Raw genomic sequence first — 17,732 nt, forward strand, 5'->3', positions numbered from 1 at the left:
AGCAAAGAATCGTAATGCATACCTAAAACTCCGAGTTTGTTTCTGTCTTCTTGATATCCCTCCATCCTCAGCATAGGGCAGGTTGTTTCTATTTTAAAAAGCATAAGTCGATTGAACTTAATTTTCCATCATACATTTCTCCCAAATAAAGCATAAGATCATAAACAAGATAAAAGTGAAAATAAAAACAAATTGAACCATAAGGTGGAGACTGCCCCTGTCCTGTCCTTTGTCTGTGAAGATTTAGTGCTTGCTCATATAAAATATTTAGAACATCGCCTGGCCTAAGGGGGAAGCACACTGATGCTGGCTAATGCAGTCACCTTTACTCAGACATCGATATGTTTCTATATATTTGACAATAGGAATCAGCTAACATTCACAGCTTCATTAAACTCCTCAATCAAACGTGTACACTGACAGTTAAACAAGTGGCATGCCTCTGTATTTTATCATAACTTTATTCAGGCTTTGTTACCAGGTGATCCTAATCCTTTATTACAGAAGGTAACATGACTAGAAACAAAGTAAGTAAAATTAGAGAGCAAAGACCTTTTTATGATAAGAATTGAGGAACTTAGTACTTTACAAGTCTGTCAATTAACGTTCAAAGGGATAATCTCTCCACAGTGAATTTATATGTTCAATAAAACCACATCGTAGAAGTGTGGTGATGTAAGTGCATGCATTAGTCTTTGAACTGATTTCTGTAAGCCTGATTCAGATTATAACCTACAAATGAAATGGTGCAGGCAGAACTGCCACCTAAATCAGGCCACAGCTACACAACAGTATAAACTATGTTCTTTAAGTATATTAAACTTTTTTACATGATTCAGTCATAAACTCAGTTTTCCACATATAAACTTTATGCGTGAGTTTCATGTTATAAATTTTATAGTACAGACAGAAAATAAACAGCGTATAACCAAACTGAGCATGTGCTTGGCTGAAAGTGAAACCTCTAGGTTTCCAGATAATTAATGAATGCCTTAGCCTTTTGTTTGACAAACATACCTCAGACCTAGAGTTGGTGACAAGCAATCAGCGTATTTAACTTGGAGGGTATCAAGGCCTAAGTAGAGCTAGCACATATTTTACAAGTAAAAATCAAATAACATATTCTTTCTGAATGACAATTAAAATAGCAATTCCAATAGATCAGGGTGTGTGTGTGTGTGTGTGTGGGTGTGTGTTTAAAAACTGACAAGCTTATTCTCTAGTTAAAGTGGGAGAACGAAGATACAAAATAGCTAAGGGCAAAGCTGAGCAGTAACTTGGAGACAAATGAAGAGATTCAGGAATTGTTTTGACATGGCATTGATGTACATATAGAAAGACAGATCAATCAAGCAGAGTGGGAGGTCCAAATGCAGACCCTTCCACATATAGCTTCATTTACTGCAAAAAAGAACACAGCAAGTCAGTGGTAAATGGAGGCTCCTTTCAATTAGTGGAATCTGGTATTAGATACTAATACAGAAAATACTGAATCTTGATTTTTACACTACATGCAGAAATTGGAATAAATTATAAATGTGAAAAGTAAAACTTTTTTAATAAAGCAGGTTCGGTATTCTGTAAAGCTTTGTGAGCTTGGAGAAGGGAAGGTTTCTTTGTGGGGTGGGGGGCAGGTTGAGACAAGGTGTCTCTGTGTACCCTTGGCTGTCCTAGAACTTGCTTTGTAGAATAGCCTGCCCTAAAACTCAGAGATTCGCCTGCCTCTGCCTCCCAAGTGCTGGGATTAAAGGCGTGCACTGCCAGTTGGCCTGCAAAGGTTTTTTTTTTTTTTTTCCTTTGAAATGGACAAAGCATTAATGACAAAAAAAACATTGATAACTGGGGCTTCATTAAAATTAAAACACTTGTTAATCAAAAGATCAGATTGTGAAAACAGAGAATGGGGGGTATTTGTACCAAATATATCTTAAAGAGAGGAAGCAAATCACACATTGAAGAAAATATCCAATTAAGTAGTCTCCAGAAGAAACCCTGAGCCCTCACAAATGAGTAAAATGTGAAAGAGTATGCTTCAAGTACGTTCAAAACACTTTTTAGCATTTCACAAAACAGAATATCCAAACTGCCAACCCTCATATTCAGAGTTGTTCCACTTCATTAGTAGATGAAGAGTGAATAGAGATGTAGAGTAAATTACTAAGATTCCGTTAATGACTAAAATTAAAGAACTGTATTTCCAAGTGTTGGTGAGGATGTGACAAATGGCAATGTTTCCAGCTCTTCTACATTGCATTGGCGGTGGCGAATGGTGCAGCCACTTGAAAAAAAAGTGTTTGACAATATTTACTGAAGGTAATGATGCATGAAACTTTAAGGAAGAGAAACTCATTGATCCAAGAGACATGAAAGCAAAACATGAATGGAAAGGACCTTTATGGATAAAAATGTCTACGCTATCATTACTCATAGAATTACAAACGTAAAAGTTCATGGACAAGGGGACATACTGCACTATAAACAAACAGACAAACAAACAACAAAACTGGATAGCCATTAAAAAAAAAAAGAAGAAGAGGAAGAAGATTTGACTTGATACATGCATCTGTTTGGATCTTAGAGGTAAAGTAAGTGGGAAGTGCCATTTCCCCTAACTAAATACAACCTACTCCATTTCTGTGAGATTATACAACCAATCTGTGTCAGAGGAGTGATTGCCAATGGCGGGATGTCACCTCAGAGCAGGTACACAGGAATCTGCTAGAATCCTGGATGTATTGCATGATCTTATTTGGGTGATAATTATATGAATGTACACATAGACAAGTAAAAATCCACTGTGTTGTGCTCTTAACATTTACTGACTTTAGATAATATAAGGAAAATCTCAACACAAGGAGAAAAACAGTAGCTCTCTTGAGAAAATATTTTAATCTACACACAAGTACAACATTTAAGTTTAAAAAAGCAAATTTCCAATAAAATGTATATTGGCTGTGAATGTCTACACGGCAATAAATGGTAAGAGGAGGGTCGCATTTGTCACGCCATATACACATAGAGAGAAGATTCCGTGCATGACTGGCAGGACAAACTTGTGGGCAGCAGAAGGGTGTCCCTGCTGTGAGGCTTTGGAGAGGGAGGTGTGTGGCCTGTTTTCATTAGGAAACTGTAAATCTCATTTAAATTCTTCCTAGCAAATAGATGTTGATGTCAACGAAATAAACACAGTGCTTTGAAATAAATTGAATGTAACATTTCCGGCAATATTTATGTATTTCTCCACTCAAAGTATTCAGTTTATGAAACTTTAATGCCATTTCCAGCCTTTAAGCTTTGTTGTGAACAGCTGAACAAAACAAATTAAAGCTAAGTGTTTTAAGATTTAAGGGGCAAGAAGATAAATTTATGAAGACTTATTAATTCATTACACAAAAGGACAAAGCAGTGTCAATGCCTAGACTAACCAATTTAAATATTGACATATACATTTTAATATAAAACAGTAGAAGTAACTAACACAAGTTGGATATGTTAATTTATTCAAATATAAATATAGAAGCATACATGCACATTTAAATATTAATGTCCCTTTAGACTTATGCATAAGACTCAAATATTGTCACAGGTAGACAAGACCAAGTACAGAAACTCTGTCCCTCAGAGGCTCTCTGGAGTATTTCAGACTGATGAATGCCATCTTTCTTAGAAAGAGGCACTTGCTTGCAGAACTCAACAGTTTTCAAAAGCAAATAAAATTGCTTTAGTAAAAGCATGCTAAAGCATAATGTTAATGGTTGCTTGTCAAATTTCCTTTTTACATGGCTTGAAAGACCTGGGCTATCTATAAGATTGGGTGGATCTTGAAAGGAGCCACAGGAAACAAAAAGGAAATCAGCTAGCTCAACTTTGCATACGTCATGACTTTATCTCACCTGCCTTTAAAGAAACATCTTCTAATTCTCTGATCACTGGCCATCTGAAAATAAGTCACCCCAGAGAAATAGGCCATGTATCTAAGCCATGGAAGAGTACAGAAAAACGCATTTCTCGCAAAGCAACTTTTCCTACTTCTTTATTGAACATCTCCTCTCAAAAATATTTTTTACACAAAATAACATACCTAAGAAACCCTCTTTGGGGCAGGGAGGAGATGAGGGAGGGAGGGTGGGATTGGGAGGGAAAGAGAGAGGGGGCTACAGCTAAGATACAAGATTAATAAACTGTAACTAATATAAAAAATAAAAATTTAACTTAAAAAAGAAAAAAAGAAACCCTCTTCATTCTTTAATGAAATGTATTTGTTCCCATCATCTGTTTTAAAAGTGCAGTTAAAAAATGAATCCACTTTCACACACAGGCACTCACAAGCCTGTCATCTAAGTGCTCAGAAATGAACCAAGGTCCTCTGCAAGACCAGCCAGAGCTCTCATCAACTGAGCCATCTCTCAAGCCATGGAAAAATATTTTTAATGATGCCCAGAAACATTAAAAGTACATACATTTCCACTGTATGATTTTGGCATCTTTGTGAAAAATCAGGTGTCCAAAGTGCTACCTCAAGATCCAGCTATACCACTCCTAGGCATATATCCAAAAGATGCTCAAGTACACAACAAGGACATTTGCTCAATCATGTTCAGAGCAGATTTATTCGTAATAGCCAGAAGCTGGAAATAACCCAGATGTCCCTCAGTTGAGGACTGGATATAGAAATTGTGGCACATTTACACAATAGAGTGCTACTCAACAATTAAAAACAAGGAAATCATGAAGTTTGCAGGCAAATGGTGGGAACAAGAAAAGATTATCCTGAGTGAGGTATCCCAGAAGCAGAAAGGCACACATGGTATAAACTCACTTATAAATGGATATTAGACATATTATATAGGATAATCATACTAAAATCTGTACACCTTAAGAAGCTAATCAAGAATGAGGACCCTGGGTAAGATGATCAGTCCTCATTCAGAAAGGCAAACAGGATGGACATTGAAAGAGGGAGAAAACAGGGAAGAGGACAGGAGCTTACCACAGAGGGCCTCTGAAAGACTCGACCCAGCAGTGTATCAAAGCAGATGTTGAGACTCATAGCCAAACTTTGGGCAGAGCGCATGAGGAATCTTATGAAAGAAGGGGGAGATAGAAAGACCTGGAGGGGACAGGAGCTCCACAAGGAGAGGGAAAAAAATGGGGCACAGGGATCTTTTCTGAGACTGACACTCCAACCAAGGACCATGTATGGAGATAACCTAGAACCCCTGCACAGATGTAGCCCCTGGCAGCTTAGTGTCCAAGTTGGTTTCCAAGTAAGAGGAACAGGGACTGTCTCTGACATGAACTCAATAGCCTGCTTTTTGGTCACTTCCCCCTGGTAAGGCCACACCCTAATGAGACCTGATAGACTAGGATCAGATGGAAGGGGAGTAGGACCTCTCCTATCAGTGGACTGGGGGAGGGGCATGGGTGGAGAAGAGGGAGGGAGAGTGGGTTGGGAGGGGACAAGATAGGGGTTACAGTTAGGATACAAAGTGAATAAACTGTAATTAATAAAAAATTAAATAAATTCTTTAAAATAGTATGTACATTAATAGAGTTATAGATAAGGATTTTTAGATAAGATCCCTAAAACACATAAAATGAAAGTGAACATAGACAAACAGCATTTTTGTTTGTCCAAAAAAAAAAAAAAAAAAGTCTGCTTATCTTTAAATACATGCTCTTTCCGCTTGCCTAGAACTTTCTATTCCGGGTTACATAGTCATCATTCTAGTATAATATTCCCTAGAACAGTTGATAGAATGTTGAAATCTCTTTTTTACTTTTCTCCCCCATCTTCCCCCTTCTTTTCCTCCTCCTCTCCTCCTCCTTCTTCAGTTTCCTTTCTCTTCTCATATCTAAGACCAGCTAAAATGTGTTTCAATTTTGTCTTTTCAATTGACTTAATACATAAGCAGTTTGTATGTGTTTACTGATGGTCAAATGGAATATGAGCTAGTCACCTCTACAACTCTAGCTTAGGAAAAGCAGGAAGTAAATTAATTCTTGTGTATACAAAGGCAAAGAAAAAAAATGAGGTTTCAGAGTCATGAAGAATAAAGGCAAGCATGTTCTATTAGACAGGTCTTAGTATTGTCTCCAGAACACTTCATTGATGACAGGAAAAGAAAATGAGTCATTTGCATGATGAGGATATAATTGCTATTTTAACTTTGTTAAAATGTACATATCTGAGGCTGGAGAGATGGCTTATCTGTAAGAGCACTTGTTGATCTTGCAGAGAACCAAGGCTGGGTTCCTATAACCACTTGAAACTCCAGTTCCTGGAGATCTTAGCATCTGCAGTTACCAGACACTCATGTGATACACACACATACATGCAGACAAGACACTCAAACAAATGAAGTAATAAAATAAAATAAAACTATCTAAAAAAATTTTTAAACAAAAATAGAATAAGGTATACACGTGTCTACATATTTGCATTTTAATAGTAATGTGTCATGAATAAAACACCACAGCACACCCCCTGATGCGAACTTTGCATCATGAAATTGTTAGTGTCCCAAGATCAACTGAAATACGCAAGCACTGATTTTTTCTTTTTCTATTTTAGTACCAGCTGTTGCTGTCAGTGTCTTACTAATCCTAATTTATAGGTTGATCTTCACTATAGGCAAATAATGTACGTATAGGAAAGTCAGGATGTGGAAGGCTCACTGCTGGCCATAACTTCAGACACCCACTGGGAGCCTTGAAACATATCTCTTGTGGATAAGAAGGGATGATCTACCACAGCTCTCAGCTAACTGTGAGGTAAGTCTTTCTGAGAAAGGCTGGACACCAAAAATGCAGAAGTGCTCCCGTGTGTGCTCTGCTAAATGTGCAGGAGTCCATGGTTTAGCTTTTGACTTTGCAGACTTAGAAATCAGATATTTTTACAATAAAAAACGCAGTAGCATGTGTCCCTACTCCACGGCCCCTCTCTCCCTTGACTCCAGTCTCCTAGCCTTTGTGCCATTTCTCCCTTATACTGAGCAGTCCTCTGCCTCCTTTGTGCTGGCTGTTTTCCAGGGGCCCATGTGTCCCATTCTCAAGGCCATTGTACCTCCACTTAAATGCCTTTATGTGAGCTCAGCCTTTCCTGCCCATCTCTATCTTCCCATTACATTACAACATATAGGATTGCCCAACATAGCAAATAAATAGAAGATTCATAATCAAATATCAGATGCATAATGAAAATATTCTAATATAAATATGCCTGATAAGATATCTAGAGCATCCAAGCATACTTGAAGACATCATTCATTATTTATCTAAACTTCAAATTTAGCTTGGTTCTTGAGATTTTATCTGACCACTTTATTTGCTTTCCCACACTCCATGAGTCCCAGAGATGATGTTAGCCTGGACTACAAAGACAGCAGTGGGGACTGGGGAGTGGGAAAGAGCAGAAAGAATGAGATACACGAATCAACAAGACATGGCAGGCAGATGAACAGAGGGGGGAAGAACAATTACTTTGCTTAACTAGATAGAAGTCTGACTCACTGAAATCGTCTCATAGAAATAAGAGTTTGTTTGACAGTATGTATATTAATCAGTGGAAGGTAGGAGGAGCTGGACATGTTAAAGTTGAGGAGACATTAAATAATTCTGGAGGAGAAGAAGTTTATGAATTAGGGGTGTGGAGTTGTATAAAACTGGGAAGCTGTGTACAACAAAAGAGAGTAAAGAGACAGCACACAGAATGCAAGAAAACATCTGCAAATTATTCAACGGACTGGAGGTTAATGGTCAATAACCAGAGCATGCAAGGAACTCTAAAATCTTGACAGCAGAAAAGACACTGAATCTGATCACAAGCATAGGGAAATGATCTGAATTTCTCACGGGACAATGTAAAAAAAAGGCAAAAAAAAAAATCTTTCAGCATCACCAATCATCAGAGAAATGCAGATCTAAACTCTGTGAGAATATATCACTCCAATTCGAATTATCAAAAAGACAAGAAATAGATGGAGATGTGAGGAGGAGAAAGGGAATCTCCTATTCACTGTCAATACTAAACATGTTATAGATTTTGTAGAAAGTCGTGTGGAACTCCTCAGAAAACCTAAAATAGAGCTACCCTATGATCCAACTATCACACTACTAGGTATATATTCCCAAATGGAATGACATTCTTATACCAAAAAAATGTCCATTTATGTATTTATTAAAATGCTATTTGTAACAGCCAAACTGTAGAATCAACCAAAATGTCTGTTGACAACTGAACAAAGAAAGTGCAGCACATGAATACACAGTGGACCTCAGCCATAAAGATGGAGCTTCATTGATTGAAGCATGTTTATAACTGGAGGGCTTTATACTGAGTGAAGTAAGCCTGCCGTGGGAAGAAAAATGGAGTCTGCTCTTGTTCAGCTGTTTATGTTCAGGGAGAAAAGTCAACTTTATTGAAGTAGTGGGTAGAACAGGAAAATCCAACAATGAGCCATGCTTAAGTCAACTTGAAGTGATGTAGAGTTACTGGGAGACAAACTTCTTGATGTATCTGTGAGGGAACTTCTGTTAGTCTGGTTAAGACGAGAAGACCAGCTTAGGTTTGGGCAGCATCATTCCATTGCACGGGGGCCTGGACTGATTGATAAGGGGAGAGCAAGCTAAACACCAGCATTCATCACTCTGCTTCATGACTGAGCTTCAGTGTGAACAGCTGCCTCAGTCTTCTGGTGCCATGACTTTCTTCCCATGCTAGAAACCAAACCCTTAAAGTGTGAGCCAAATGAACCCTTCTTCCTATGCCAGGCATTTTGTTTCAAAAACTAGAAAAGCAACTAGTGCTGAAGAATAGAGGAGAAGAGAGAGAGGGAGGTTGGAAATGGATTTCAATGTTCTTTCCTACAGAAGGAACAACTACAGTTAACAGTAATTTATTATAAATTGTATAAATGATGAAAAACAGACATTTAAGGTTTCCCAACACAAAGAAATGTTTAAGAACATATAAATTCTCTTAACATTTGATCATCACACATATATATGCATATTACCACACTGCATCCCAGAAATATGTACAAATATTATACGTGAATTAAAATTTTTATCAACACAGGGAGAAAGGAAGGAAGGAAAGAAGGAAGAAAGGAAGGAAGAAAGGAAGGAAGGAAGGAAGGAAGGAAGGAAGAGAGCTACCTACAAAACTAAAACAGATCAAGGTCGTGAAGCACACACAAAATGAAACACATAATTCATTTTGAAGTATGGGGATAAAAGATCACACAGAAAGCATGACAAGAAGAAAAGACCAGTAAGAGAGCACCTTAGTGATTGCATTACCTCCCTTGTCTATTCTCTGCCTTGATTTTCCTTTTTCATCATAACCACAAACACATACATAATGTATGCAATGAATTTTACTTATTAAACTATAGTTTAAAATCTAGCTCATTTGATAGTTCTTTTACAGCTCTCAAAACCTCATTAAGGAAAATTATTTCCTTTACCTAGCATACTACTTAGACCTTTTCCTCAGGATAAGAGTTGGAGAAGAGAAAGACACCAGTTGTTTACAGAGGTGGAACTGCTTAGCCTGTCATGGATGAGCAGTGAAGATCCATGTGGAGGTCAGAGAAGCCGTTTACATTGTTTTGAGTTGTTTTGTTTGAGACAGCTTCTCTCACTGGCCTGGAACTCACTATGTAGTCTAGGCTGGCTGACTTTCAAACCTCAGAGCTCTGTCTCTGCCTCTCCAGAGCCGAAATTACAAGGGTGTGCTGCCATGCTCGGCTTTAAAAAAAAAACAAAGTGACTTCTGGTGATTGAACTCAGGTCCTTTTGCTTGAAAGGCAAGCCCTTTACTGACTAAGCCATCTCTCACATTTCTTTTTTTTTTAATTAATTAATTTATTTAATTTACATCCGTGTTGAAGCCATCCTTTCCTCCACACTGCGCTCCCCTTTCTCCTGAGAGGAAGAGAGGCCTTACATATATGCAGTATGTAGACTCTCCTTGGCATAGCAAGGTGGAGCAGAATGAGGCACATCATCCCCTATTGAGGCTAGGCGCGGCAACCCAGTTAGGGGAAAGGGACCCAAAGGCAGGCCACAGAGTCAGAGACATCCCTTGCTCCTGCTGTTAGAGATCCCACATGAAGAGCCAGATGCACACCTGTTACATAGCTCACATTTCTTTTTTAGGGCTAAAACAGATTTCTTATTGGAGAGAGGCAGCCAGGAGGCTTCTCTCCTCGCTGTTACTGGCTGTGCTTCAGAACCCCTTTATACGCTGCCAAATGAGCACATAATATGCATTATTCTGTGCTGGGAGTGAATTCGTGGCTAACAAAAGTAGACAAAGCATGCTGGGCTGATAACATAACAAAAATAATGTGAAAGGGGCAGTAAGTGAAAAAAAGATAATGGGACACAGCTATTTTAAGGGAGAGGTCACACAAATACCTTCAGGACTTCGCTTTGATCCAAAAACTCATCCTCCAAAGAAATCACTTGTCTAAGAGGCATGTTCTGCTGGCATTGTGATGCTTTCTTCCACTTTCCAAATTTAGGAGTTAAATACTACATGATCCACTGTGAAGATTTTTAGGTGGTACCACACTGAGCACTAAGATTTATTTCAAAATTCTATATGAGGTTAATAGGAGATCTGTCTGTTAATAAATATAAGCTTTATTTCAGAATAATAACTTTCTCCTCACAGTTAGTAGAGAATTGACTTAATAGGGTTTTTGTGTTTAGCGTTGGGCCTGTGAGAATCCTTGATTCCAGTTAGACAGTTAACATGAAATTTGAAATTGTTTTTTAAAATTTTCTTGATGATATCCTGCCATCTATTTCACCTATGCTTTTCACTCTGGCTTTCTGGGCTTTTTGTTTTTAGAATTTCTTACAGTAATTTAGTACTTTTGCATACATTAAGAGAAGAAACTAACCATGGGATGTGGAAGTTTCTATTTTAGAGGATCCATGTGGAAACAAATTAAAGCAAATGTGAGCTTGCTGAGCATTGTACAGCACATTTTTCTGTTAGCACATTTTTCTTCTCCACCCTGACAGCTGAGCTAAAGGTGTCAATCACCTGGAAATGTATTGTCAGTGTGAAAATACACAAATGTATCTCATCCCACAATCTGACTACAATGGACTCTGTTGCCCGATTTTTGAACACTTCCCCCTGACAGGACTGCCTTTCTAGGTCACAGGGGAAGAGGACCAACTCAGTCCTCAGCCCTCATGCCACTTGATAAGCTGGTGTGGGTGGGGAGGGGAGCTCCCCTTTCCTGAGGATTAGCTGGGAGGAGAGAAGGGAGGGGGCTACGGCTGGGATGGAAAGTGAATTAATTAATTACTTAATTAATTAATTAAGAACAAAGCAAAACAATGGATCCAAGAATCGGAGTGCCTGAATTCAAGATTTTTCAAGGTATGTTCTTGTTGACTCTTCCATAGTATTCTTGAATTCTGTCCCGGCTGCAATGATACTCCAAGTAAACATTAAGATTGCCGGAGTCTGGAGGACAGCAACGAAGACTCAGGTTATCCTTTATTGCATTTGGTTTTAACTGTAAACGGTTGACACCCTCACCGAGTCCAGCCCTGAAACCCTAGCCTGTCCCTCAGATTTGCTAGACTTTATTTTTAGATGTAATCACTTCCCGCTGGTAAACGGTTAGTGACCACACACACAGGTCTGCACATGAGGAAACTAAAAAGGGAGCCCAGCACCGTGAATCAGACACACAAGACAGGACTCAAGAAGAATCTCCTGCCAGGCCAGGCCTGGTGTGTCATAGTCTCCAACCGTTCCTCTGGTGGTGCTGTGACGAGTCTCAATTAATACAAATGATACTTGAGATGAGACAATTTCCGTGGCATGCTCAGAATATGCTTCTTGTTCTACAGGCACCCTCTACCAAATTGCTTGAGAAAACTCAGTGTTTCCTTTATAAATTTCCTTCAGAGCTATGTGTTTTGTGAATCTTATTGTAATCAACGTTCTTAGAAAAAAATATCCTTCAAAAAAACTAATTCGGTAAGATACTTGGGGCTAGAATAACATTTGGATAGTTATTTATACAATATAACTTGATCAAAGAACTGTGGTAATCAACATAGAAAATAAATATTCAGAGTAATTCCAAAAGTTTGATTACTCAAAATGACTGGGTTTTAAGGATATTGGGTAGACAATTGCCTTTTGACTAATAACTCTTTCCTCAAGACTATGACTACAGAATATTGTTAATATGTTAATAAAATATTTAAAATTTCATGGGAATTGTTTTAGGAAATGGGCTTCCTGTAAAATTTGTAGCAATACTCAAGAGGTACAAAGATTTGTTAAATGTTTATAAGTGACAATTTTTATTTGGTGTCTGCATAAACTCAAAAGCCTTATTAAGAGGGAGTTTATGCCTATTCATTAAAATTATTAGAAGAATATACGCAGTAAGATTCTTTTGCCCGAAGAAAACAGGAAACAAGCTAGGAACCTGCCACAGAGGGCCTCTGAAAGGCTCTGCCCTGCAGACTATCAAAGCAGACACTGAGACTTATGGCCAACTGTTGGGCCACGTGCAGGGAATTTTATGTAAGAAGTGGGAAAAAGTAAGATTTGTAGAGGACAGGAATTCCACAAGGAGAGCAACAGAACCAGAAAATTTTAACACGTGTCTTTCTAGAGAGTCATACTCCAAGCACGTACCATGCATGGAGATAACCTAGGACCCCCACACAGATGTAGCCCTTGGCAATTTAGTGTCCAAGTGGGTTACATAGTAATGGGAAGAGGAACTGCCTCTGACATAATCTGATTGGCCAGCTCTTTGATCATCTCCCCCTGAGTGGGGAGCAGCCTTACCAGGCCACAGCAGATGACAATACAGCCACTCCTGATGAGATCTGATAGACTAAGATCAGAAGAAAGTAGAGGAGGACCTCCCCTATCAGTGGACTTGGGGAGGGGCATGCTTGAAGAAGGGGGAGGGAGGTTAGGATTGGGAGGGGAGGAGGGAGGAACTTATGGGGGTATACAAAGTGAATAAAGTATAATTAATAAAAAGAAAAGAAAAGAAAAAAGATTCTTTTGCTCAACCATGTTCAGAGCACCTTTATTTGTAATAGCCAGAATCTGGAAACAACCCAGATGTCCCTCAATGGAGGAATGGGTACAGAAATTGTGGTACATTTACACAATGGAACACTACTCAGCAATTAAAAACAAGGAAATCATGAAACTTGCAGGCAAATGGTGGGAAAAAGAAAAGATTATCCTGAGTGAGGTATCCCAGAAGCAAAAAGACACACATGGTATATACTTACTTATAAGTGAATACTAAACATATAATATAGGATAAACATACTAAAATCTGTACACCTAGAGAAGCTAAGCAAGAAGGAGGACCGTGGGTTAGATGATCAACCCTCACTTAGAAAGACAAATGGGATGGACATCGAAAGAGGGAGAAAACAGGGAAGAGGTTAGGAGCCTACCACAAAGGGGCTCTGAAAGACTCTACCTAGCAGGTATTAAAGCAGATGCTGAGACTCATACCAAACTTGGGGCAGAGTGCAGAAAATCCTATGAAAGAAGAGGGAGATAGAAAGACCTAGAGGGGACAGGAGCTCCACAAGGAGAGAAACCAAACCAAGAAACCTGGGCACAGGGGTTCTTTCTGAGACTGATACTCCAACCAAGGACCATGCATGGAGATAACCTAGAACCCCTGCACAGATGTAGCCCATTGCAGCTCAGTATCCAAGTGGGTTTCCTAGTAAGGGGAACAGGGACTGTCTCTGACAAGAACTCAATGGCTGGCTCTTTGATCACCTCCCCCTGAGGGGGGAGCAAGCCTACCAGGCCACAGAGGAAGACAATGAAGCCAGTCCTGATGAGCCCTGATAGGGTAGGATCAGATGGAAGGGGAGGAGGACCTCCCCTATCAGTGGACTTGGAGAGGGGTATGGGAGGAGATGGGGGAGCGAGAGTGGAATTGGGAGAGAATGAGGGAGGAGGCTACAGCTGGGATACAAAGTGAATAAATTTTGATTAGTAAACAAAAATAAAATAAAAAAGATTCTGTCTCTAGATACATCACCATGTGTGATTATCATCAGAATACATCTCTCCTTCACTCCCTTCCTCTCTCTCTCTTTTTCTGTTTCTCTTTGTCACTCTCAGGAAATGGCTTCTCCAATATATTCACTTGAACTTTGCAACATGAAGTATGTGTAAGTTAATAATCTTCACAGGCACAATTAATTTTAAAAGTCAGTGATAAATACAAATTCTCCAAATTGCTAGACAGCCCTTTGGAATATTTAGGAGAAGATTCAGAAATTTAATAATTGAAAACAAATATTATCTATTTTATTGGGTACTGTAAAAATGTGTTCACCTTATCTGAGGTATTTCCCTCACCTGAGACACCACACAACTGACATATAATTAAACCCTATTTCTTCTTACACTTCAGAGTCTATTTTTTACTTTTTCTTAATTTAATTTCCTTGTTAATCCTAATTAGTGCTGAGCTCTGAGACTTATAACTTGAACAAATATTAAAGGCTAAAATGCAAGATAATATCAGATATATGAACAGAGACATAGATGCATATAGATGCATATTCATAAGTTTCCATTGCAGAACAAGTTAAACAACATACAGTGGAAAAATGTGGAAGTTTGCCATGGCTATATGAAGGTGTACAAAAAGGTCAATGGTTGAAAACACTGATTTCTCTAATCTACATCAGTAGATCTAATCTGCAGTCTTTCCAACCTTAACAAGATTTGCCTTAATGGATTTTTTAAATGATTTAAGAACTACAAATAACAGTTATCAATCAGGTAGAGAGGTGACCCACATACCTGGCTTGTCCCTGACTGTCACACAAGTGAAAGCAGGAAGCAGGAACATTGCTGCCCAAGTCCACAGTTTCCAAGAGCTGGTGTGCCTCATTGTGCCTTGAAACCATGGGGACAAATGGCCACAGATCTGCAATGGCAGAAGCATTCAAGTTGAGATTTTGTATTCTGCTCCATTACATTCACAAAATCATCACGACCAAAGAGAGTGCAATCGGTTTCAATGTATCATAAAATTACATATTAGCGTACACAATGCTCTAACATGCACCTGAGTATTTTAATACATTAATCTTTCTGAGTGCTGGGAAATATTTCAAGACTCTTTTCTTAGTCAATTATTCATTAATTACTCATGAACACAAATTCTTATCCTTTAAATTTTCCAACCTTTTCAGTGGCTTTAAAGCTATACCACAGAAATGATTGGGTTTATTTATTTTTTTATTTTAAAAATTGTGGTAAAGTATATAATAATATAAAATTTGTATTTTGACCAGTGTTAGGTATGCATGTCAGTGGAATTAAGTTCATTTCCACTGCTTTGCAATCCCTGCTCTTGATCTAGTTCCACAATTCTTGTCATGGTACAGAACTGATTATCTGCGCCTGTTAAACAAACTTTCCATGCCATTGTCTGCAAACCCACAATTATCATTCTATTCACCTGCTACAAGGTACTAGAGTACCTTCAATAAGCAGAATCATCCACCTTTGTCTCCTTTATTTGATGATTATATTTTACTTAATATAGTATCGTGTGTGTGTGTGTGTGTGTGTGTGTGTGTGTGTGTGTGTGTGTGCGCGCGAGTATGTGCGTGCCACACCCAATTTTTTATGTGTGGGTTCCGGGAACTGAACTCTGGTCTTGGTGTTTGTGTATCAAGCACTTTACTGACCAAACCATTTTGCTACCAATAGCATAAGATCCTAAAAGTTCATTAGCGTCGTGACATATGTCAGAATTTTCTCTTGTTTAGGGGTGCTAGATGATACTTCACCATTTGCAAATGCCTGCTTTGCTCATCATCCATCAATGGACACCTTTGGCTGTTGTGCACACTTGTTATAAGCTCAGATGTACAAGCAGCAATCTGAGTCTCCCTTACAATTCTCTTGGGTATATGCTCAAAGAAGGAAGTGCCGGGCAGACCATATGGTTCTCATATTTTTAATTTCCTTAGGAACCACTGCGCTGTTTTTCTCTAACGCCCACGCCGTTCACATTCCCATTAGTGAGGCACAGGTGTGCTGATTTCCCCACACTCTCCTCTGCATTTACTATTTTCTCTCTGGTTGCTAGATGCCACACTATCAGCGTGAGAGGGCGGCTCACTGTGGTTTTGATTTTCCTGAGTATTAGTGATATTAAACGTGTTTCATGTACCTCATGGACATTTGTGTTTCTTAGAGAAATGATATTCAGGATGCTCTCTCTGATTTTTTTTAAATACAGTTAGCTGTTGTTATGTTGTATTTCCATATAGTCTGCATTTTAACCCTTTATCAGCTTATAATTTACAAAATTTCCCTCATATGAAATAGAGACCATTGGGTTTCCATTTCAGTGTGCTGACTATATTCATTAACACAGATTTTTAAATATAGTTTATTGTGTTTTCTCATTTATTTGGTATATACATTTGGTATCAAATACCATGATTCAGAATTTTAGACATGATTGTATCATTCACGGTTCTGTTTGGTAATATCATATTTACATATTATGGCTTAATCAACATTGTCATATTTTACACGAACTCCTTGGTTATTGGATTGAGTTCCACTTGTAAAATTACAACTGCACACATACAACCATCATTCTCTTTAAAAGGAAACCAATACATGCAATACTTATTGTATATTTTATAATATTCTGTTAACGTCATTGCCTTTATGAATTTATATTCCTACTCTATAAGTGTTACAATGAAAGATTCAGCAGATAAAATCTCTAGGGGGACTACAGAGCTGATTCGGTGGTTAAGAGTGCTGGCTACTCTTCCAGAGGATCCAGCTTTGAGTTTCACCACCTACAAGGCCGCCCACATTGATCTTTAACTCCAATCCCACGTGATCTGAAGCCCTATTTTTTGTCCCCATGGGCATCAGGCACAAACATGCTTTGCAGACATCAATGTAAGCAAAACATCCACACACATACAAAATAATACAAATAAAGTATAACATTTTAGATCGCTATAACAAAAAGTTGAACATTGTTTAAATTAACTTTACTATAGTGAATTCGCTAAGATGAAAATAATTTTCATGGAAAAATATATCAGATCCTTCAATTAATTAAAAAAGATAAGTTTATTAGAAATAGTTATTCAAGAGTCATAAATCACTTATTTATCACTATCCACAGTTTAATGATGAGCCAAATGTGAAAGAGCTCATCACACAATTGTTTAACTTTTATCAATAGACTCTCTTTAGAGAAAAATAAGTCCACCATCTTTGATAGTCTAAATACATATGGCAAATATTCAGTTCAGCATTTTAAAATTAATTCAAAGTTTAGATATTTCTGGATGAATAGTTAGAGGCAGCAACGGCGGTGTTAAATTTGTATGTGTGGTTCTAGCTATGAGACATCTGGTCTTATGTCTTGTTTATTTTGAATTCTAGGTATAAACATAGTCGTGATCCTTACACGACCCTGTAAATTGATCACAGCTATTATTTCATGTCTGTTAGTAACTCCTTAAATAAATTCTAGTTTAAGTAAATTCTATATCAAAAATTGATCCAGTTTTCAGAGAGATTTGTAATGGTGTTTTATCTGAGATGACTTCTCTCAGTTGATCAATTGGCTATAAAACATAACAGTTAAAATCTTGGCTTCCTGTGTGACTGCTTCCACTTGTGTGCAAGT

The 17,732-nt window shown here is 38.2% G+C and overlaps 1 protein-coding gene across 1 annotated transcript in view; it reads right to left on the minus strand.

The window, feature by feature from the left end:
- The window catches only part of Col19a1 (collagen type XIX alpha 1 chain), a 305,509-nt gene extending 290,564 nt beyond the window's left edge, over positions 1-14,945 (minus strand). Inside the window, 2 exon segments of the mRNA XM_055608122.1 lie at positions 23-88; positions 14,855-14,945. Coding sequence (XP_055464097.1) covers positions 23-88; positions 14,855-14,945 — 157 coding nt within the window.
- Positions 14,946-17,732: the final 2,787 nt, after the last annotated feature.

Source organism: Psammomys obesus, unplaced genomic scaffold (genome assembly GCF_907164565.1).
Source record: "Psammomys obesus unplaced genomic scaffold, mPsaObe1.curated_primary_1811, whole genome shotgun sequence".
Classification (NCBI taxonomy): domain Eukaryota; kingdom Metazoa; phylum Chordata; class Mammalia; order Rodentia; family Muridae; genus Psammomys; species Psammomys obesus.